Here is a 22511-nt window from a genome sequence, read left to right on the forward strand (position 1 = left end):
AACGGCGTTTCCGTGTGCTGCGCTGGCTCGCCAGATGCAGCTTGTCACGCTGGCCACGTGACCCAGAAGTGTCTTCGGACAGCGCTGGCCCCCGGCCTCTTAAGCGAGAAGGGTGCGCAACCCCAGAGTCGGACACGATTGGGTAGGGGTACCTTTACCTTTACCACTGTACTAAGTTCTGTGTTCAACTAAGCTCCGTCCAAATTCCAAGGGTGAATATACTGACTGTTTCTACAGACATAATTCTCTTGCTTCCCAACTTTCTTGAGATTCAAAAGAAGCTTCCCTGTGTTGAATGACATGCAAGAGTGGAGTGCTCTAGTGAATTCATTCACCCGTCAGGCAAAATGACTAATGAACTTGCCTGGCTGCTGCTGCTGATCTCATGGAATGTTTTGAGTGAGAATGCAGGTCAGAAACCTCCACATGCTTCTTATGAAGTGGTCATCCCAAGGAAACTGACCCCCAGATATGGACTACAAGAACCCCATGATGTCACATACCTGCTGTAGACGGAGGGGAAGGTCCATGTTGTGCATCTGAGGCAGAAGAGAGGCTTCATTACTAAACACCTCCCTGTCTTCACTTACAGTAAGGAGGGAGACCTCCAGACGGACTATCCTTTCATCAGAGATGACTGCTTCTACTGTGACTTTGTACAAGACAAGCCTTCCTCCTGGGTCACCCTCAGCACTTGCTCAGGAGGCCTCAGGGGTCTGTTGCACTTAGAAAATGACACCTATGAAGTTGAACCTATCCAGGCGCCTGCTGCTGCTTCTCAACATGTGGTGTATAGGTTGGAAGAAAAAGAGAATGCTTTTAACATGAGGTGTGGGCTAACAAAGGAAGAGCAGAGTCATCAATTGGCCTTGATCCAAAATACAAAGAATTCAGCAGCCCCAAGTGCTGCTGTAGGAGTCTGGTGGGCACACACCTGGTATGTGAAGCTTTCAATTGTGATAGAGCATCAACTATATGTCAAGTTTAACAGAAATGAAAGTCATGTTACTATGGAAGTTTTGGATGTCATCCACACTTCAAACTCACTATATGAGCCACTTGCTGTTGAGTTGTCTATAGCTGCACTGGATATATGGTCAGCAAGGAACCCCATAAAAGTTGTTAATGATATGGATATTACACTAGAGAATTTTAATCTCTGGAAAAGAGAGTCACTCACTAGGCATATACAAAATGATGCTTCTCATTTATTCATAAATAAGAATTTTGACTTTACACCTGGAAAAGCTTTCCTAGGAATGATTTGCAATCAATATATGGCAATTGGTGTTGAATCATATATGGGTTTTAGTTTGTTCGAATTTTCTGTCATATTTACTCATGAATTAGGACATAATCTTGGCATGCAACATGATGGAAAATACTGTAAATGTGATCGGCCTGAATGCATTATGGTTGCATTTCACACAAACTCTGATAAGTTTAGCAATTGCAGTTACAATGAGTACTACAAGCTAAGGAACAATCCATGTTTGTCCATTCCACCAGTCTCTGATAAAATGTTTAAATCTCCATACTGTGGCAACAAGGTAGTGGAAGATGGAGAGCAATGTGACTGCGGTTCTCCAGAACAATGCAAGTTGGATCCATGTTGCCAGTCTAATTGCATGCTGCGCCCAGGTGCCACTTGTGCTTTTGGACAGTGTTGTGCTGAGTGTCAGTATCTTCCAGCTCATTATGTCTGCAGAGATAGTAGTAGCCCCTGTGACCTCCCTGAGTACTGCAATGGAACTTCAGAGTGGTGTCCTGAAGATGTTTATGTACAAGATGGCACCCCGTGTAGTGATGGTGTATACTGCTAACATGGAAATTGCACAACTCACAGTGGGCAGTATAAAATGATATTTGGCAACAATTGGTGCTTCAAGGGCTTGCTTCAGTCATATGAATGGTCAAGGTGATCGTTTTGGCAACTGTGGCCTTAGACATGGAAATTATAAGAAATGCAGTGATAAGAATATTCTGTGTGGCTGAATCCATTGTGAAAATGTTGGTGTATTACCCTCTTTGAAGGAACACAGCAGCATAATTCAAATGAAAATTAGAAACAAGATGTGTTGTAGTACAGACTATCACAGTGGACTGGACATAGCGGATACTGGGGCAGTGAGAGGTGGCACCCCTTGTGGCAAGAACATGATGTGTATTAATGGGGAGTGCAAGAGTATATCCCTCTTGAGGAATGAATGTAATGTCACAAAGTGCCATTATAGGGGAATATGCAACAACTACCAACATTGTCATTGTGTTTCTGGCTGGGCCCCTCCTGACTGTCTAAACAAAGGTCTCGGAGGCAGCATTGACAGTGGGCCCGCTCCATGAGGGTACATTTGGAATCGTAGTGCCAGCAGAGCAGGAACTACAGATGTACTTGGATTAGTCATTTCTGCTACTGTTGTTGGTGTTGGCCTAGGTATTTATTTCCAGAAAAGACTGAGATAGAAGTTTTCACATTTAAGTGGAAGAGTCCATCAGCACAATTAATAAGTTTGGATTCTGGAGCAAATCACAGAAAAGAGCAATGGACAACTTGCCAGATACAGAGGAAGCAACAGACTGTGTTATGTAGATATATATTTGAATATTTAAGCATTTCATTATATTAAACTAACATAGAGGTTACCAAGGCATAGACTACAGAAGTGAGGCTATACCTGTCCAGATAAGGGCATAGCTGGGCCACCAGCTGAAACTGATTGAAGGCACTTCATGCCACCAGGGCCACCTGAGCCTCAAGTGACAGCAAAGGATCCAGAGGTAGCCCCTGCACCTTCAGAGGGAGTATAATCCCATCAAGAGCAGGCGATCTCCCATCCATCTGGTCTAGGGAACCACCTACTAACAGTGCCTCAGTCTTTTTTCTCTATCTTTTTTATTGAAACCTTTCGGCATACAATACAATAAAATATAAACTAAATAAAAAAGAAAACAATGAAAAAGAAAAGAGAAAGAGAAGGGAGGAATAAAAAGCCCTCTACCAGAGGTAGATCTTTACCCTTGTCCCACACAAAAAGGGTGGACCTTCCCAGCTCTCACCTGGGGGCTTCCCTTTCTTCTCCCAGCCTCCCACTCTGGGAGATCTTCTCTTCCCTGCCTCTCACACAGGGTCCTTCACCATTCATCTGTCACCTTCCTGTGCAAACCCTCATTAACCCAGAGAAGATGTCACAAAACAAAACAAGCAAGAGTGAAGTGGACAGAAAAGAAATAACAGAAATAAAGATAATAAAAAATAGAAAGAGAGAAAAGAGAAATAAATAAAAAGGACTTCTGATTCGCCATCTGTCAATTATGAATATAAAGATTATTCAGAGTATTCACTCCAGGATGGTATCCAGCTGTATTGCAGGATAATATTCAGCTGTTCCTTAGTATGCCGGACAGTGTTTTCCCAATCTTCAATACTAAATCATTTCCACACAAAAGTCCAAAAGGGGTATTCAGTTGTCCCCTTCCTGCTAGTTTTTATCAGCCAAGAGGGGCGAGGCCTCAGAGTGCAAGTGGTTATCTTAACCAATCCAAGCAACTCGTCCACTTCCTCAAGCCTTACTAACTGAAACTCATCCAACACAACAGGACTAGACAGTGCTCTGCACACCCCTTGAGGTTCATATGCTGTAACAGCAGAGTCGATATCTTGGTAGATGCAAACAATTTTATCATCAAAATGCTTTGCAAACAATTCACAGTGAGTTGCTGTCAGTTCTTGCCACCTCCTTCAGGTTGAACTATAAAAGGCTCTACACTTCTAGTAAAAGCTCTGTCAGATGGCACAAGGAAGGTGCAATGCTGAATAGCTTAGTTGGTTAGAGCATAGCGCTGATAATGCCAAAAGTCTTTTCAAAATCAGGAAGAAAGCTTTAATTTTCTGTAGGAATGGGTTTAGGCACTATGACAGGAGATATTACTGTATTTATCCTTCCTTGAGTGAGGTCAGCAGTACACCACCATCCTTTGCAGCTTTAAATTTGGTAAGATAAGGTCAATTTAACCTTCTAGAAACAATGATCTGGGATGTTTTAAGGCAGTCTGCACTTTGCCTAGTATTACCTCTTTTCACCCCCTTTAAAGTAACAATCACACACACACACACACTGTTTTGTGAAGAAGTAAAAGTAATATTTACTTACATAATCTAGGTCTTGAAGCAGTTACAGCAGCAAAATGAAAGGCAGGTTTATAACTACAGTGGTACCTTGGTTCTCAAACGTAATCCATTCCGGAAGACCGTTCGACTTCCGAAACATTTGAAAACCAAGGCACAAAGGGCTGGCTGCAAGTTCAATTGGAAAAATTGAAAAACACGCAGTAGAAGCTGTTCTACTTCTGAGGCGCATTCGAAAACGGAAGCAATTACTTCCAGATTTTTGGCATTCAAAAACCAAAACGTTCGGCTTCCGAGATGCTCAAAAACCAAGGTGCCACTGTATTATCTAACTTACAAAAGTAACTCTGCCTTGCCAGAGTGGTGCATGCTCTGATTATCTCCCACTTGGATTACTGCAATATGCTCTACAGGGGTGCCAAACTGAATAAAATATGGGGGGGCAGGTAAGCTACGCCCCACATAATTTATCACATGATACGGCACACACCCACACCCACACACCAATTGAATGGCAATGTCCATCAACTTTGGTGGGTCTCAGCCCGCTCAAATATTTTACTGGGGGGGGGGTAGGGACATCAGCCCCTAGGAGGTGGCTCCGGTGGTACTCTATGTGGGGCTACCATTGAAGCCGACTCAGAAACTACAACTAATCCATAATGTGTCAGTTAGACTGGTGACTGGTAATAGCTGCCAGGACCACATAACACCAGTCCTAAACTGTCTACATTGGCTCCCAGTACGTTTCCAAGCACAAATCAAAGTGTTGGTGCTGACCTTCAAAGCCCTAAATGGCCTTAGCCCTGTACATCTGAAGGAGCATTTCCACCCCCAACATTCAGCTTGAAGAAGAAGAAGAGAAGAGTTTGGATTTGATATCCCGCCTTTCACTCCCTTTAAGGAGTCTCAAAGCGGCTAACATTCTCCTTTCCCTTCCTCCCCCACAACAAACACTCTGTGAGGTGAGTGGGGCTGAGAGACTTCAAGGAAGTGTGACTGGCCCAAGGTCACCCAGCAGCTGCATGTGGAGGAGCGGAGACGCGAACCCGGTTACCCAGGATTACGAGACTACCGCTCTTAACCACTACACCACACTGGCACATAGGTCCAGTTCCGAGGACCTTCTGGCAGTTCCCTCACTGCAAGAAGTGAAGCTATAGGAACCCAGCCAGAGGGTCTTATTGGTAGTGGCGCCCACCCTATGCCACGCCCTCCAATCAGATGTCAAACAGATAAACAGCTATCTGACTTTTAAAAGACATCTGAAGGCAGCCCTCTATAGGAAAGCTTTTAGTGTTTGATGTTTTATGGTGTTTTTATATTTTGCTGAAAGCTATCCAGAGTGGCTGGGGAAACCTAATCAGATGGGCAGTGTATTAATAAGAACAACAACAATAGTAATAATAATAATAATAATATTTTCAAAATGGTGTGTCAGCTGCAGAGCTCAGACATGCATGTGTGGTCAGCTTGGAGGCATAATGAAGAAAGAGAGATGCCTAGGCAGCAAGGACGTATATAGTGCTACAGCTTCCTGCCAAGGCAAACAAAGGAAGGGATCTCACAGAGTTCTCTCTAGAAAATTTTGGATGAAAGCTCTGTGAGTCTCAGCCCCATCATGTGTCTATCTCACAAAACATGAATGGTTGCTTTGGGGTGCAATACTGTACCAAAATTTCACCCAACGTATTTTAGAAATCTGTCAATTTGTTTTTGTTATTGCAGTATAAACATAAATATTTAAATCATCTCTCGTAAACCAACTTGTAATTCACAAAAGTATTTACACAATAATATTGCAGAATAAAGGATACTCAAACCTACGTATTTCCTAAAGATACTTATTTGGCATTTCCCCCTGCCCATAAGAAATTTGTCATTTTCTTGCCATTCTTTTCGTGCCTTTTTTGTGTATATGTCAGGGATAATGTAAATTTAGTGGTTAATGTACATAACAACCAAACGATTCAAACACCTCTGCACTGCTGTTTGAACTGTGGAAAACCAGAGGTTCAAAGAGCAGCATGGGGCTGTTTCAAAGCCCTTAGCAAACAGCCTTGCACTTCTGCTTTAAACATCCAAATTCCAGAGGTTTAATGCAGCAACATGAGGCTGCTTGCAAAGGGCTTTCAAACAGCCACACACTTTAAAGTCCTTCAACTCAGGGCTTCAAAGCACAGCAGCATCCCCCGATGTCACTATAATGCCAGGTGACTGATGGGTGGGCAGCCCTACTCACCTGTCAAATTTGAATATCTCCCCATTGGCAGGCCAATGTGGTCTCCCAGCCAGAAAGTATTTCCCACCATTGCTAGACACCCTCTGTTGTTATTTTCCCATTCTGTTCCATCATGGATACTTCAAACTCCGCCCACATTCCAAAAAGTGATTCTACTCACTGTTGCTATGGTCAGAATCATCCTCCTTCTTTATCCCACATGCCGTCTCCTTCCAGTCTTGCTACAGGCCCACCTGCAGCTACAGAGGGCTTCCTTGCCTTGTATAAGAAGCTGGAGTAGCGTAATTTAGCAGAAATTTTTGTCTCTTGGTGGAAATGATCAGCAATTCTGCCAGCTTGTTAATACTGATACTACGGAATGCCCTGGTTGAGGCTGCAGGTCAGACACCACCGAAGGGTTATAGGTATGCCTCTTATGAAGTGACCACTCCTAGAAAACTGACCTATGGTTATGGACAACAAGAACCCAGTGATGTCACCTACCTGCTGCAGATTGAGGGGCAGGGTCATGTGGTGCAGCTGAAGCAAAAGAGGGGTATTGTCCCTAAACAACTCCCTGTCATCACTTACAGTAAGGAGGGGGACCCCCAGGTGGACTATCCTTTCATCAGAGATGACTGCTTCTACCAGGGCTTTGTACAAGGCAAGCCTTCCTCTTGGGTTACCCTCAGCACTTGTTCAGGGTGGCTCAGGGGTGTACTGCACTTTGAAAATAACACCTATGAAATTGAACCTGTTCAGGTATCTTCTGCTTCTCAACACGTGGTGTATAGGTTGGAAGAAAAGGATGGGGCTATCCGGATGAGGTGTGGGTTAACAGAAGAAGAACAAAGCCATCAGCTGGCCATGATGCAAACCACAAGGAATATATTGACCCACAGTGCTGCTGGTGAAGGCTGGTGGGGACACACTAGGTATGTGGAGGTTGCAATTGTGGTAGAACATGAACGATATGTCAAGTTTGGCAGAAATGAAAGTCGTATTGTTATGCAAGTTCTGGATGTCCTCCACACTGCCAATGCACTATATGAGCCATTTTCTGTTGAATTGTCTATATCTGCACTGGAGATATGGTCAGAAAGGAACCTCATTCAAGTTACTAACAGTATAAATGACACACTTAGGAGTTTCTCACGTTGGAGAACAGCCTCACTAGTTAAACATATAAAGAATGATGCTGCTCACTTATTTGTATATAAGAGTTTTGGAAGTACATTTGGATTAGCATACATAGGCACAGTTTGTAGTACCCTTTGGGCATCTGGCGTTGAATCCTATATGACTTCCAGTTTGTTCCATATTTCTAACACATTTGCCCATGAATTAGGACATAATCTTGGCATGCAACATGATGGAAGATACTGTACTTGTGATCGACATGCCTGCATTATGGCTGCAGATCAAGCTAACACTGATAAATTTAGTAATTGCAGTTATAAAGATTATTACAAAATAAGGAACTCTCATTGCTTGTTAATTCCACCAGACCCTTATAGAATGCAGAAAATCACATCTTGTGGCAACAAAGTAGTGGAAAATGGAGAACAATGTGACTGTGGTTCAAAACGTGAATGTAAGTCAGATCCATGTTGCCGATCTAATTGTATGCTGCGTTCTGCTGCTACTTGTGCTTTTGGACTTTGCTGTGCTAAGTGTCAGTATCGTCCAGTTCATTCTGTTTGCAGACAGAATGTTGGCCGCTGTGATCTTCCTGAATACTGCAATGGGACTTCAGAATGGTGTCCTGAAGATGTGTATGTACAAGATGGTGCCCCATGCGGGGATGGTGCATACTGTTACCATGGGAATTGCACAACCCATGACAGACAGTGCAGAATGATATTTGGCAAGAAAGCAACAGCTGCTTCAGAGGTTTGCTTCAAAGAGATGAATGCCCGAGGTGATCGCTTTGGCAACTGTGGCCTTAGACATGGCACTTATAAGAAATGTAATGCTACCAATAGCTTGTGTGGTCGAATTCAGTGTGATAACATTACTAAGTTACCTTCTTTGAAACAACACAGCACAATATTTCAAATACCCATTGGCAATAGGAAATGCTGGGGTACGGACTACCACATTGGAATGGAGATTCCTGATATTGGAGCAGTGAGAGATGGGACTCCTTGTGGCAAGAGGATGATGTGTATTAATGGGGAGTGCAAGAGTGTGTCCCTCTTGAAATATGATTGTAATGTGACAAAATGCCATAATCGGGGAAGATGCAACACTTACAAACATTGTCATTGTGATTATGGCTGGGCTCCTCCAGATTGTCTCAATGAAGGCTATGGTGGCAGTATTGACAGTGGCCCCCCTCCACCACGCAGGATTGGCTACAAAGTAGGAATTTTTATAGGAATTGTATCTATCCTTTTCCTTCTGTTGGTGTTGGTTTAAGGGAAATGGACTGAGAAACTAATTTAAAAGGCTGAGTTCAAGATTCCTTCAAACTGAATCTAAACAGGAGTAAAACCCACAATAAATCATGGAAATCAACAATGCACATTGTATAAAAAATATACAAAGAAAATATTAGGCAGTATTTTACAAAAATGTAACTTTGAGTCTGAAAGCTTTTGAGTATTATTATTTCACTACTTTTGTGGAGTTACTCTCCTTAGCAAATCAGTTTATGAAAATCTTGGACTCATCAACAGGTAAGAAACCTGCTTTTTATCAAGGCTATCTATCCTCTAATCCTCTGAAATGTTGTTCCACTAAATACCGAGGGAAACATCTGTTTTCTGGAATGGATAACTGCACACTGAGCAAAAGCCACATATCCCAATATCATTATTTCCCCACTTCATAAGCACTGCTGCTATGTGAATGCTTCTTCCCAATACACGTTGTGCATCATAACACGCATAAGATGATGCTATAGCATCCCCCGATGTATCAACGCTGGAGCAAGCAATGACCCAACTACTGTAAGTCTTACAGGCAGGTATTTTAGTCGCTCACACAGCCCTCTGGGACAATGGAATAAGGGATCAAGATGTGGTTCTGACAAGAGGTGCTAAACCTTCAGCCACACACATTGAAGGGAAAGATGAGCAGTGAAAGGGAGGAGACAAACCATGCAATAAAGGCAGCCACAAACACAAACTGACAGCATTCCTGCTCCAGTGGCTCACTCTATATGGCAGTGATGGGGAACGAGACACCCTCCAGATAGTGTTGGATGATCAACCTCCAGTTAAAGATTTTGGGATTAGTAGTCCAGCAACAACTGGAGGTTCCCCATTCTTGCCATAGAGCATGGGGTTGGGAAGCAGAATATGGAATTTTGAGCTGCACCAGGAAGAAAATGACCTCATCTTTTTCATGCCTTGCAAAAAAAGAAGAGAAAAGATTGAGTCAGGAGGAAAAGAGAGTTCCAAGATCTCAAACGCAGACTGCAAATGCAACAGGGAATTCCATAAGTACTTAACGATCTGACACATCATCAACCATTTGCCTCTCTCACTCCTGCGCCCCAATCATAGATGCCAGGAAACTCAGGGGCTGGAGGAAGAGGAGGCCTTATTTGTAGAACTGCTTGTGTTGGGAACAGGTGATGATAATCAGTGGGTCAGATGTTGAGCTCCCCCATGTGGGCCATTTTGACAGGTGGGTAGCAAAGGGTGGAGGCTCGCCCTGAATTCAGGTACACATAAGCAAACCAGGAGAAGTACTGCATGAACCAATAGTCATGCATGTACCAAAGAGTCCTGTTGACCCACCTTCTCTCAGCAACCCATATGACCAACCTTCCCCTGCTATTTTGTCCAACAGGCAACCCTCATGGCTGGCATCCTAACAGGCTTAATTTACCCACCCACACCCATTTCTCCCTCCCTCACATCTCCCTGCTACTCCCTCCTGCCCTTGAAGGTTGCTCCTGTAAGGCTAGCAATGGCAATATTTATAGAGTGGAGTGCCTGGCTTCAACCAACACAAAGCTTACCTGCCTATGGGGATGAGAGTGTCTTTGTGTGGATGCTGTTGCTTCCCACTGTCAAGGAGGAATAATGTTGGAGCACTGCAGTATAGGCAAGGCATATGGCAAAGGTGGCGGTATGAGAAACTTCACAATGTATAATTGTTATACACTCCAGGCAGTTTGCAAAGATCTGTTTAGTAAATTTTTAAAGGGTGTTTTCTTGATTGTGAGATATTACTTGGGTCACACACTGCTGTGGCTATTTCTGGGCAATGGTATCTCCTCCTCACTGTCTTTTATTGTTTATCCTGTTTGATCTGGTGACTGCACATTTTAAAAAAATTCTGTGATTTTATCTGTAGTGTTTGTTGTTCAGAGACATGTTTATATAAATAATAGACAAATAAACATTTGAAAGCACTAAACTGATAAATCCAGTTGTCAAAATATTAGCTATAGCAACCTAAATTTGTTATTACTTCAATAGTTATTACTTCCACTACTGTGCCTTGCAACCCACATCTTCCTGATAGAGCCTGCGCCTGTGTGTACAGAGAAACAGATGCTGCCAAATGGTTAAGTCTGGTACCGCACTCTTATTGTAAGAAACCCAAGATGCATCCCTGTGAAGGAGGCTGATTTGCATGTTTGGTGGAGCTGTAACATATGCTTAACTTTAACTGTTGATATATGTTCAGCAACAAATGAGTGCTTGGGACACTTTTGCCTCCTCTCCAGTAACCCTCAATAAGTTTTAAAAGAGCTCATTTCACCCTAAGCACAAGTGCCCCGGCAGTGCAAGGGTTAAATTCTGCTGAAGATTAAAATGGTCTTCCTTTGTGAAATGAAGATTTGTTGCTTGCTGTTAGATGTACTATTGATGTGCCGAGAGCTTGGAGATCTGCTAACTCCTGCAGTAAAGACCTGTGCTGTAAGTACTATCAGCCAAGATCACTATAAGTGGGCAGTTTCTTCCTGGCTGTAATCTCTACCAAGAAGGAACGTGTTTGAGTCACATCGACATCTCACCTGCATTTACAATTGGCTGATGGTGCAAAGACCAGAAGTTGCTACAGGAATGATTTGCTGCTGCTTGCTGGTTGGAATACAAATCTGCACCCGTCACTGATTGCCTAAAGTATTTGCAATGCACCCAGATTAACATACTGGAGATATTATATTACAACACTATCAAGTTTATGCATCTTCTTGCAAATTACAATGGACCCCACATCATGACTGCATCCTTGAATCAACCATGAACAAACAAAGTCAAAGGATTACACTGAAACCTTGGGAGGAGGTGGGCAGTTTTGAACTTTGGGATAACTTTATGGTTTTGTCTATTTTACCAGTCTCTTGTTAATGTGGTTTGCTAAGCTGAATAAATATGGTCATTTGGGCCTTACTTCAGGTAAGTGGAGATGGAAGAACTGCTATTCAAACATCTTTTGTGGGATTCTAGGTTTTATGGAATGAGGGTTTGACCTAGTTCTAAATACAATAGGAAAATAATTCCTAGTTACTGACATAAGGGTTATATCTGCATATTCCCATCGACTTTCAGAATGTTAGTAAATAGTGAAAATGGAGGTCCCCATCAAATACATGCTATGTGCATACCCCAAATCCTGCATGCCCTACATGCCTATGTTTCTACTGTCAGTTTATTGGACTCTCTTCCATTTCTTGGTCCTTTGCTTCTCAACTTCCCATTGCACTTAATTTGCAGTCCCAGTCGCAATGCCTCCCCTCCCAGCATGTGACCAAATTGAGATGTAATAGACCAAACATGCACAGATAGTGGTTTGGATTAAAAATGGCCACAACTTTATTGATCACAGGTATAGGTGGAATTTTGGCTCATTCATTGGGTGTATATCCATTCCAGCATTATAAATAATAATAATAATAATAATAATAATAATAATAATAATAATAATAATTTATTATTTGTACCCTGCCTGTTTGGACTAGGTTGCCCCAGCCACTCTGGGAAGCCTTCTGCCAGAGGTGCTGGAACATTTTCAGGGTAGTGCCAAAGATTATGGCCTCACCAAGTTGCTGATCTAGGGTCACCGCTGAAAGCTCTATGGCCCATCAGTCTCATTCTTGGCTTCTGGACAGATACATCCACCGAGATCTGTCTAATGGGTAACCCGGAATATGTTCCTGGGTCAGGACAGGGTGATACACCACTTTACCCAAAACCTGAAGACTTGGATTCCACCCAGTGCTTTAATCACTAAAAGTTGTGATGTTTTGCTGTGGGGAAGGCAAAACCTCAAGACGGTCCAGTTCATCTGCAGACAAATTCCTTCCCGCCTAGCAACCATAGCAAGGAAGGCATAAGGAATCAAAATCAGTTAGACGGAATACAACCTAAGGAATAAAGCAGGGTTAAAGCAGCAACCTGAAAAGTGAAATATGGTTAAACATAGGACATTGACCTACATATGTAAAAAACAATTAAATATAAGGGAGGAAGGGTAAGATTGCTCTTTGGCCGACAATGTTGCAGAAGGCAAGTGCAGAGAGCTCTTTTAAGGTGTTGCTGCCTGGTGCAGGCATGGCAGAAGCCAATGTTTGGCTAGCCAGCAAGGCACTGCCCAACTGGTGGGGCCTCTGATTGGCCCCTTTGAAGCTGGGGTTAAGAAGAGAAGTTCCACCCTGAGAACATGCTGGCTGGGGGAATTCCCAAAACAGTTGACAAACATGCATGAGTTGACAGCCAGGATGGCAGCAGAGAGCGAGGGGCTGCAACTGCTGCCCACTTGAAAAGAGTGAGCACCCATTTCTTCCTGTGTCCCTTTCACCCAGCCATCTCTGCAACGTCTTTCCCTTTCCACCATGTGCTTCCCCATTCTCCATTCTATTCCTTCTCTGATTCTCCAAGCTCCACCTACATTCTAAAGGTAACTGCAATGACTGTTGCTATGGACAGAACCATCCCTTTCTTTGATGGTCTCATAAACAACCACCTTCTCATCTTTCTGGTCTGCTCTCAACTGTGGGAAGCTTTTGGGGCTGGGATAAGAAGCCAAAGCAGGATGCTCTGGAGGTTGCTTTCCCAGTCTGAGAAAATGACTAACCACCACACATGGCAACTGGTGCTGATCTTGTTGAATATTTTGGGTGAGACTGCAGGTCAGAAACCACCACAAGGCTTTATGTATGCCTCTTACGAGGTGACCATCCCAAGAAAACTAGTCCCTAGGTATGGACAAGAACATCATGATGTCACCTACCTACTGCAGATTGAGGGGAAAGGCTATGTAGTGCATCTCAAGCAGAACAGGGGCTTTGTCCCTAAACACCTCCCTGTCTTCACTTACAGTAAGGAGGGAGATCTTCAGGTGGACTATCCTTTCATCAGAGATGACTGCTTCTACCGTGGCTTTGTACAAGACAAGCCTTCCTCATGGGTCACCCTCAGCACTTGTTCAGGGGGCCTCAGGGGTCTGCTGCATTTAGAAAATGACACCTATGAAATTCAGCCTGTGCGGAGATCTACTTCTCAACATGTGATGTATAGGTTGGAAGAAATAGAGGGTGCTGCACGTATGACGTGTGGGTTAACAGAAGAAGAGCAAAGGCATCAAGAGACCATGATCCAAAAAACAGAGAATATAGTGGCTAGGGGTGCTCCAGAAGGAGGTTGGTGGACACACACCCGTTACGTAGGGGTTGCAATTGTTGTGGATTACGAAAGATATGTGAGAATTGATAGAAATGAAACTGTTGCTGCTATGCGAGTTCTAGATGTCATTCATGTTGCTAATTCATTATATGAGCCACTTGGTGTCGTTGTGACTCTTGTTGGATTGGAGATTTGGTCAGAAAAGAACCTCATTGTGATTGATAACAACATTTACACCCTGCTTTCCAATTTCAATGACTGGAGAACAAACACCCTAAATAAACATCTAGAGAATGATGCTGCTCATTTATTTGTATATAAGGGCTTTGGACGTACGCGAGGATTATCATATTTAGGAACAATCTGTTGGACTGATCGGGCATGTGGTGTTGAATCATATGTTGGTTATAGTTTGTCTGATTTTTCTAATACATTTACTCATGAATTAGGACATAATCTTGGCATGCAGCATGATTCAAAATACTGTACTTGTGAACGACATGCCTGCATTATGGCTGCAGCTCAGGCAAACACTGATAAGTTTAGCAACTGCAGTTATCAGGATTATTTTGAGCTAAGGAACACTCCATGTTTGTTAATCCCACCAGAGCCTGATAAAATGTATAAACTCAAACACTGTGGTAACAAAGTAGTGGAAGATGGAGAGCAATGTGACTGTGGTTCACCAGATCAATGCAAGTTGGATCCATGTTGCCAGTCTAACTGCATGCTGCGCCCAGGTGCCGCTTGTGCTTTCGGACGGTGTTGTGCTGAGTGTCAGTATCTTCCAGCTCATTATGTCTGCAGACAAGAGGTTAGCAGCTGTGATCTTCCTGAGTACTGCAATGGGACTTCAGAGTGGTGTCCTAAAGATGTTTATGTTCAAGATGGCACCCCGTGTAGTGATGGTGTATACTGCTATAATGGAAATTGCACAACTCACAGTGAGCAGTGCAAAATGATCTTTGGCAAGAAAGCAACAGCTGCTTCAAAGGCTTGCTTCAATGAACTGAATGGTCGAGGGGATCGCTTTGGCAACTGCGGCCTTAGACATGGAATTTATAAGAAATGTAATGCTACGAATCTCCTGTGTGGTCGAATCCAATGTGATAATATTGACGAATTACCTTCTTTAGAGCAGCATAACACTATAATTCAAACACAATCTGGAGATAGACAATGCTGGGGTACTGACTACCACAGTGGGATACAAATACTCGATATTGGAGCAGTGAGAGATGGGACTCCTTGTGGCACTGACATGATATGCATTAATAGGCAGTGCAAGAGTGTATCCCTCTTGAACTATGATTGTAATTTCACAAAGTGCCACTATAGGGGTATATGCAATACTCATAAACATTGTCATTGTGATTATGGCTGGGCTCCTCCAGATTGTCTCAGTGAAGGCTATGGTGGCAGCATTGATAGTGGACCCCCTCCACCACAGAATATTTTTAGCCCAAATTCCAGCACAGCAGCAATTATAGGAGTAATTATATTTGTTTTTTGTGTTCTTGTTGTTCTGGGTATTTATTTCAGGAAGCACTTGAGAGAAATGTTTGTCAGATTGAGAGAAAGAAAGCATGAGCAAGATATTAAAAAAGAAGAAAGTCCAGAGTAAATCACAGAATTGAACAATGCATTGAATGTGCCAAACAGATGTGCATGAAATAATGGACCATATCATGCAGAATGTGGCACCATAGTTAATACACTTATTGGCAATGAGAACTGCTGGGGAACAGACTACCACAGTGGAAGGGTATATCTGATATTGGAGCAGTGAGAGATGGGGCTCCTTGTGGCAAGAACATGATGTGTATTAATGTCAAGTGCAAGAGGGTGGTCCCCCTTGAAATATGATTGTAATGTCACAAAGTGCCATTATAAGGGAATATGCAACAACTACCAATATCGTCATTGTGTTTCTGGCTGAGCCCCTCCTGACTGTCTAAACCTGATATTGGAGCAGTGAGAGATAGGACTCCTTGTGGCAAGAGCATGATGTATATTAAGGGGAATGCTAGAATGTGCCATTCATGTGTAGATGAAGGCTATTGTGGGAGCATTGACAGTGGCCCCCCTCCACCAAACCAGGACACTGTCATTGCAGGAACTGCTGAAGGAATTGAATTTGTTATTAGCGCTATAGCTGGTGTGTGCCTAGTGATGTGAGGTGAGAATATAATTGAGAATGAGAATATTCTTGAGAATATTCTCTGCTAGAAAATTATCCAGAGAATATTCTCCACAAACTGTAAATTCAAATGTAAGAACCAGTTTTACAACCCACATTAAAAAAATCTAGTAAATAATAAGTCAAGCTGTGATATTGCCAGTGTAAGTAATGAAAAATGAGTTACATTACTGGGCATTGTGTCACTCATCATTGGCAGTTCTGAAATGTGAGCTACAGAAATTTTTGTTCATTTTTTTAGTTTTAAAAATGCTATTCATTTAATTTCATGAATATTTGAATTCGTATGTATTTCAACTACAGTGGTACCTCATGTTACATACGCTTCAGGTTACAGACTCCGCTAACCCAGAAATAGTGCTTCAGGTTAAGAACTTTGCTTCAGGATGAGAACAGAAATTGTGCTCTGGCGGCGCAGCGGCAGCAGGAGGCCCCATTAGCTAAAGTGGTGCTTCAGGTTAAGAACAGTCTTAGGTTAAGTACGGACCTCCAGAATGAATTAAGTACTTAACCCGAGGTACCACTGTATATGTAATAGCCTTTTTTATATTTTGGTGTGACCTTATTCTTAGCAATTCTATACCCTTGGTCATGCAGTGTTTTGTTTTGTTTTTTACATAAAGTAGCTTTAATGCTTTATACACTTAAAGTACCTATACAATTATGTGTAACAGCATGTGAAGTGGCCAGTTGACATTTCTATATTTTTATTTATCAAAGAATATGAATTCACCGCATTGCCCCATTAAATAAAAGTATCTGTACAGTTTTTGTTTGCCATCTGAACAAGTTTACCCATAAATTAACATGTATATTAACTAATATAATTTCCGATGCATTAAAATGAATATTCTCCTATTTTAAATGGAAATTCTCTAATATTCTCATTAATTTAGAATATTCTTCAAAAGATTATTCTCTAGAATTTAACATCACTAAGTTTGCCTGTGTGTTTATTTGAGATATGGACTGATGCAATGCTGGAGAAGACAGGGCAAGAACCCATCCAACTGAACACAATCAGGAAGCAAGTGCACAGCAGATTACTGAACTGAACAATGACAGAATATATAAAAAGTGTGAAAGGGAAATATGCAGATATATTTGACTTTGCAAGTCTTTCATCAGTTCTTAAGAATTCCATTTGGATGTACGGTAATTTGTATTCCTGTCACATCAGTATATGGAAATCTTGTGTTTATCAATAAGAGATAACAAGTGGAGTTCCACAACAAAACATTTCAACTGATTGCTGATGTATGTGTATGTCATCTGACTGCTTGTAGTTGAGGGTGGGTGAGAGCATAAAATACAGTAGTCAGTGATTTAATCTGGGTCATGTACAACGTATGTTTGATTTCTTTGAAAGGCAACTGGGTACTTAATTTGGTCTAGGAGGAGGTCTGAGAGGGCAATTTAAGTCATTTAGCGTTTGACAAGCAGTTTAGAGGAGAGTCTGAGGTTGGTTAGGATTTCCACTTAAAATCCCCCACACTTCAGAATGCATCACATATAATTGTTATTAACTTATTCCCTCCTAACACAAACCCAGCTTTCACTGGCATGCAGAATCTTTGTGCTCATTTAGCACACTACCCACACTAGCGTGGGCTGTACTGATATGGTATCTCACATGAAACATGGATGCACAGTGGCCTGCCTAAGCCCCCAGAGGTCCTCTTATTTGACTATGGATCATGCCTAGTGCCCCTCCCCAACCACAAGAAATGGGAAGCTCTGTTGACTGGCTCCCTGCCAACTCAACTCTGACCACAACCAATTGACCAGACTAGCTTGTATGTTCAACAAGGGTTGTATTCGACAAAGCAATAAGATGAATGGTTTATTAATACAAAGATTTTGCCTACTGGCCCAAATGTTTGATCCTATCCGAAGACTGACTTTTTTTTAAAAAAAGGAATTATTTTTGATAGGTTTTTCTAGTCATAAATAAATACATATACATTTTAAAGTCTGGGGGAGGCTGAGCTGCAACAACTTGCACCCAGTATCACTTCTGCTGTATACTCATTACAACCTGCTGCTCCTCACATCCCATATTCTGCTGGTAGAGGTTGCTCCTGTTTATGTGCTACATGATTCCTTCAAATCATGTACCAAGAAAACAATGTGTACTCCCAGAATGTTTAGTAATGTGGCTACAGTGTCTTTCTGTAAATGCATACCACACATCTCTGTTACTCCATTGTCAGTTTCTCTGTTTTTTTTTATCTGTTGCATCTCATGTTCCTATCACACCTAATTCTTCTTCCTGAAATGCTTTCAGCCAATCATCTTCAGGCACCTTTCCCTTTCCTTTGCCATTTTCCTCCATTTTGTTCTATCCATCACTGACCAAGCTCCATGCACATTCAAACTATAACCTACTCTCTCACCATTCTGCTCTGTCCTTTACCAAGCTCCACCTACATTCCAATTGTAAAGCTACTAACTCCTTGCAAGGAACAGAATATATTTCCTCATCCGCTGCCCATTCTGCACCAGAGTGGGGTGCTCTAGTCTAGAGGACTTTTTCCTATCAGACAAAGTGTTGATAATGATCCTATGGTGGAGACTCAGTGAGTCCAATGGTCAGACATTGCCTCAGAACTTTAGGCATAGCTCTTACAATGTGATCATCCCAATGAAACTGACCTCCAGATGTGGAAAACAAGAACCCCGAGAAATTACCTAGCTGCTCAGTTTGAGGGAAAGAGCCATGTGCTGAAGCTCAGGCAAAAGAGGGGTCTTTTAACTCCTAAGGTCCCAGGTTTTCCTGGGTGAGAACTTGACCAAGATCTAAATACAAAAGGGGGGGGGGGACCTAGGTACTAACCCATGGGTTATATCTGCATATCCCACATCCTCCAGTCTACTCTCAGAATATTAGTAAAATTCCAAAGAAGGTCCCTTCATCAAATGGATGTTTTGCACCTACCCCAAATCCTGCATGCCATACGTGTCTATTATTACACTGTCAACATATTGAACTATCTCCCATTTCTTGGTCCCCTGCTTCTCAACTTCCCATTGCATTTGCCTCTTCTTCCCATAACCCTTTAACCCAGCTATCTCTATTACACCTTTCCCCTTCCACTATGTGCTTCCCTATTCTCCATTCTATTATTTCTCTGATTCTCCAGGCTCCGCCTACATTCTAAAGGTAACTGCAATGACTGTTGCCAGGGTCAGAATCCTCCCTTTCCTTGTCTAGCTCACATACAACCACCTTCTCATCTTCTTTCTGGTCTGCTCTCAGCTGAGTTGTGGGAGGCTTTTGGGGCTGGGATAGAAAGCTAGAGCAGGGCATTCTGGAGGTTGCTTTCCACTGTCAGGGAAAATGACTAGCCACCATGTGTGGCTGCTAGTGCTGATTTCATTCAATGTTGTGAGTGGGAATGCAGATCAGAAACCACCACAGGGTTTTAGATATGCCTCTTATGAGGTGACCATTCCAAAGAAATTGACCCCTAGATATGGAGAACAAAATCCCCATGATGTCACCTACCTATTGCAAATTGAGGGAAAAGAGCATGTGATTCATCTCAAGCAAAAGAGGGGCTTTGTCCCTAAACATTTCCCTGTCTTCACTTACAGTAAGGAAGGGGACCTCCAGACGGACTATCCTTTCATAAGAGATGACTGCTTCTACCGTGGCTTTGTCCAAGGCAAGCCTTCCTCTTGGGTTACCCTCAGCACTTGTTCAGGGGGCCTCAGGGGTCTGCTGCACTTAGAAAATGACACCTATGAAATTGAGCCTATTCAGGGATCTACTACTTCTCAGCACATGGTATATAGGTTGGAAGAAAAGGAGGATACTATCCGTATGAGGTGTGGGCTAACAGAGGAAGAACAACGTCGTCAAGAGGCCATGATCCCGGAGAGAGAGCATTTACCAGCCAAACGTTCTGAAAATGACTGGCGGACAGACTCCAGGTATGTAGAAGTTGCAATTGTGGTGGAACAAAAACTATATATACAGCTTGGGAAAAATCAAAGTTTGACCAGTGCACATGTTCTAGAGATAGTCCATACTGCCAATGCATTCTTTAAGCCTCTTGGCGTTGTTTTGTCTGTAGCTGGCTTGGAGATATGGTCAGAAAAGAACCTCATAGCAATTGCTGATAAAATGTCACAATTACTTGAAACTTTCAATGCTTGGAGAAAAAACACACTAAATAAACATTTACCTAATGATGCCGGTCACTTATTTGTACATAAGCTGTATGGACAGACAGCTGGATTAGCATTCACAGCAACAATTTGTAGCTCTCACTGGGCATCTGGTGTTGAATCTTATGTGGGTTACAGTGTGTCCTTTTTTGCTGTGCTTTTTGCCCATGAATTAGGACATAATCTTGGCATGCAACATGATAGAACATACTGTACTTGTGAACGAAGATCCTGCATTATGGCTGCTTTTCCAGATGAAGTCGATCAGTTTAGCAATTGCAGTTATAACGATTATTATAAACTAAGGAACTCTAACTGCTTGCTCACTCCACCAACAGCTGGTCAAAAAAATAATCTCAATTATTGTGGCAACGAAATAGTGGAAGATGAAGAGCAATGCGACTGTGGCTCACCAGCTAAGTGTAAGTCAGATCCATGTTGCCAATCTAATTGTAGGCTGAGTCCAGGTGCCACTTGTGCTTTTGGACAGTGCTGCACTAAGTGTCAGTATCTTCCAGCTGGAACTATTTGCAGAGCGAAAACTAGCAATTGTGATCTTCCTGAGTACTGCAACGGGTCATCACAATGGTGTCCTGAAGATGTTTATATGCAAGATGGTGCCCCATGCAATAGTGCTGTACACTGTTATCATGGGAATTGCGCTACTCACAGTGAGCAGTGCAAAATGATCTTTGGCAAGAAAGCATCAGCTGCTTCAGACAATTGCTTCAAAGTAATGAATGCTCGTGGTGATCGCTTTGGCAACTGTGGCCTGGGACTTGGAACTTACAAGAAATGTAATGCTGAGAATGTCCTGTGTGGGCAAATCCAGTGCGCTAACGTGCAGACACTTCCTTCTTTGGTGGAACACCGCACCATAATTCAAACCTTAATTGGCAGTACCCAATGCTGGGGTGCAGATTACCACTTTGGAATGGATATAATCGATACTGCAGCAGTGAGAGATGGCACCCCTTGTGGGAATGGCATGTTGTGCATTAGTAGGGAATGCAAGAGCATGTCCCTCTTGAAGTATGATTGTAATGTGTCAAAGTGCCATAATCGGGGGAAATGCAACAACCACAAACATTGTCATTGTGATTATGGCTGGGCTCCTCCTGACTGTCTCAATAAAGGCTACGGTGGCAGCATTGACAGTGGACCAGCTCCACAAGGCATGAGTGGTACCGTGATAGCAATTATTGTAGGAACTGCATTTGTCACTTTTGCTGCTATTGGCCTGACTTTGTTTTACAGGACTATACTGCTATATCACTTAAGAAGATTGATTTCAAGAATCCATCCAATAGAATCAATGCAGGAAGTAAGCACACAGTAGATCAGAGAAGTGAACAATGCACTCGCTATATCAAAAACTGAGAAAGGAAATTAAGTAGAGTAATATGCAAAACATATATTTGTGTCTGTAAGGTTTTCATTAGCATTTTTAAACTGATCTTTGATGTAATTTATCTCCAGATAAAATATTGCACTCACTGAAAAACCCCCACAGTATGTATATATGTGTGCATATACATATACACATAAACACTTTCAAAGCTCTCTGTAACACCAATGTTTTTTTTAAAAAAACAATGATAATGAATGACATAAAATAACAACATAGGAAGTTGCCTTGTATTGAGTCAGACCTTTGGTCCATCTAACTCAGTATTGTCTACACCAGGCACAGGCAAACTTGGCCCTCCAGATGTTTTGGGACTACAACTCCCATCATCCCTGACCACTGGTCCTGTTAGCTAGGGATGATGTGAGTTGTAGTTCCAAAACATCTGGAAGGCCAAGTTTGCCTATGCCTGGTCTACACTGACTGATAGTTTGCCTATGCCTGGTCTACACTGACTGATAGTCTCCAGGATTTCAGACTGAGGTCTCTCCTAGTCTTACCTGGAAATGTTAGGGATTGAACCTGAGACATTATGCATACAAAGCAGATGTTCTACCACTGACCTAGGGTTCTTCACCATTATTGGGCAAAGAGATAGCTCAGTCAGTAGAGCATTGGATTCTTAATCTCAGGGCTGTGGGTTTGAGCCCTATGTTGGGCAAAATACTCCTGCATTACAAGGTGTTGAACTAAATGACCCTCATGGTCCCATCCAACTCTACAATTCTACGAGATTTGGTCAACAATAAAATTACATTGAGAAAACAAATACATCATAAATGAATAGATCAGAT

The 22511-nt window shown here is 42.4% G+C and overlaps 2 protein-coding genes and 2 pseudogenes across 8 annotated transcripts; all 4 read left to right on the forward strand.

Moving 5' to 3' along the window:
• The first annotated feature begins 179 nt into the window (after nucleotides 1-179).
• LOC310848372 (disintegrin and metalloproteinase domain-containing protein 20 pseudogene) lies at nucleotides 180-2978 on the forward strand (annotated as a pseudogene). Its single transcript has one exon. The product of its transcript is annotated as a disintegrin and metalloproteinase domain-containing protein 20 pseudogene (transcript).
• Nucleotides 2979-5656: 2678 nt separating this feature from the next.
• On the forward strand, nucleotides 5657-11709 carry LOC310848301 (disintegrin and metalloproteinase domain-containing protein 20-like). Of its 2 annotated transcripts, none has more exons than XM_083747145.1 (2): nucleotides 5657-9301; nucleotides 10784-11709. In XM_083747145.1, exon 1 carries the CDS (start codon nucleotides 6684-6686, stop codon nucleotides 8766-8768), a length of 2085 nt encoding a protein of 694 aa, XP_083603271.1. In that variant the 5' UTR covers nucleotides 5657-6683; the 3' UTR covers nucleotides 8769-9301; nucleotides 10784-11709. The 2 variants fall into 2 exon arrangements, with proteins under 2 accessions (XP_083603271.1, XP_083603272.1); XM_083747146.1 differs by having other exon boundaries at nucleotides 5657-9028.
• A 1511-nt stretch (nucleotides 11710-13220) lies between these two features.
• On the forward strand, nucleotides 13221-15847 carry LOC310848235 (disintegrin and metalloproteinase domain-containing protein 20 pseudogene; annotated as a pseudogene). Its single transcript has one exon. The product of its transcript is annotated as a disintegrin and metalloproteinase domain-containing protein 20 pseudogene (transcript).
• Nucleotides 13311-21724, forward strand: LOC310848635 (disintegrin and metalloproteinase domain-containing protein 21-like). Of its 4 annotated transcripts, XM_083748008.1 has the most exons (4): nucleotides 13311-13443; nucleotides 17099-17286; nucleotides 19734-20072; nucleotides 21567-21724. In XM_083748008.1, exons 2-4 carry the CDS (start codon nucleotides 17195-17197, stop codon nucleotides 21646-21648), a joined length of 513 nt encoding a protein of 170 aa, XP_083604134.1. In that variant the 5' UTR covers nucleotides 13311-13443; nucleotides 17099-17194; the 3' UTR covers nucleotides 21649-21724. The 4 variants fall into 4 exon arrangements, 2 of the variants coding, with proteins under 2 accessions (XP_083604134.1, XP_083604133.1); XR_014566495.1 differs by lacking the exons at nucleotides 13311-13443; nucleotides 17099-17286 and adding an exon at nucleotides 20486-20731 and having other exon boundaries at nucleotides 19390-20072; XR_014566496.1 differs by lacking the exons at nucleotides 13311-13443; nucleotides 17099-17286 and adding an exon at nucleotides 20648-20731 and having other exon boundaries at nucleotides 19390-20072.
• The last annotated feature ends 787 nt before the right edge of the window (nucleotides 21725-22511 follow it).

This window comes from Podarcis gaigeae (assembly GCF_964106915.1).
Source record: "Podarcis gaigeae genome assembly, chromosome: 1".
NCBI lineage: Eukaryota > Metazoa > Chordata > Lepidosauria > Squamata > Lacertidae > Podarcis > Podarcis gaigeae.

Bases quoted from the DNA above. Each gene is read 5' to 3' on its own strand.
- LOC310848301 (XM_083747145.1), top strand. From the start codon at position 6,684: ATGATCAGCAATTCTGCCAGCTTGTTAATACTGATACTACGGAATGCC.
- LOC310848635 (XM_083748007.1), top strand. From the start codon at position 19,477: ATGACTAGCCACCATGTGTGGCTGCTAGTGCTGATTTCATTCAATGTT. The intron at 20,073-21,566 runs GTATGTAGAAGT...TTTGTTTTACAG, and splicing joins GACTGGCGGACAGACTCCAG to GACTATACTGCTATATCACT.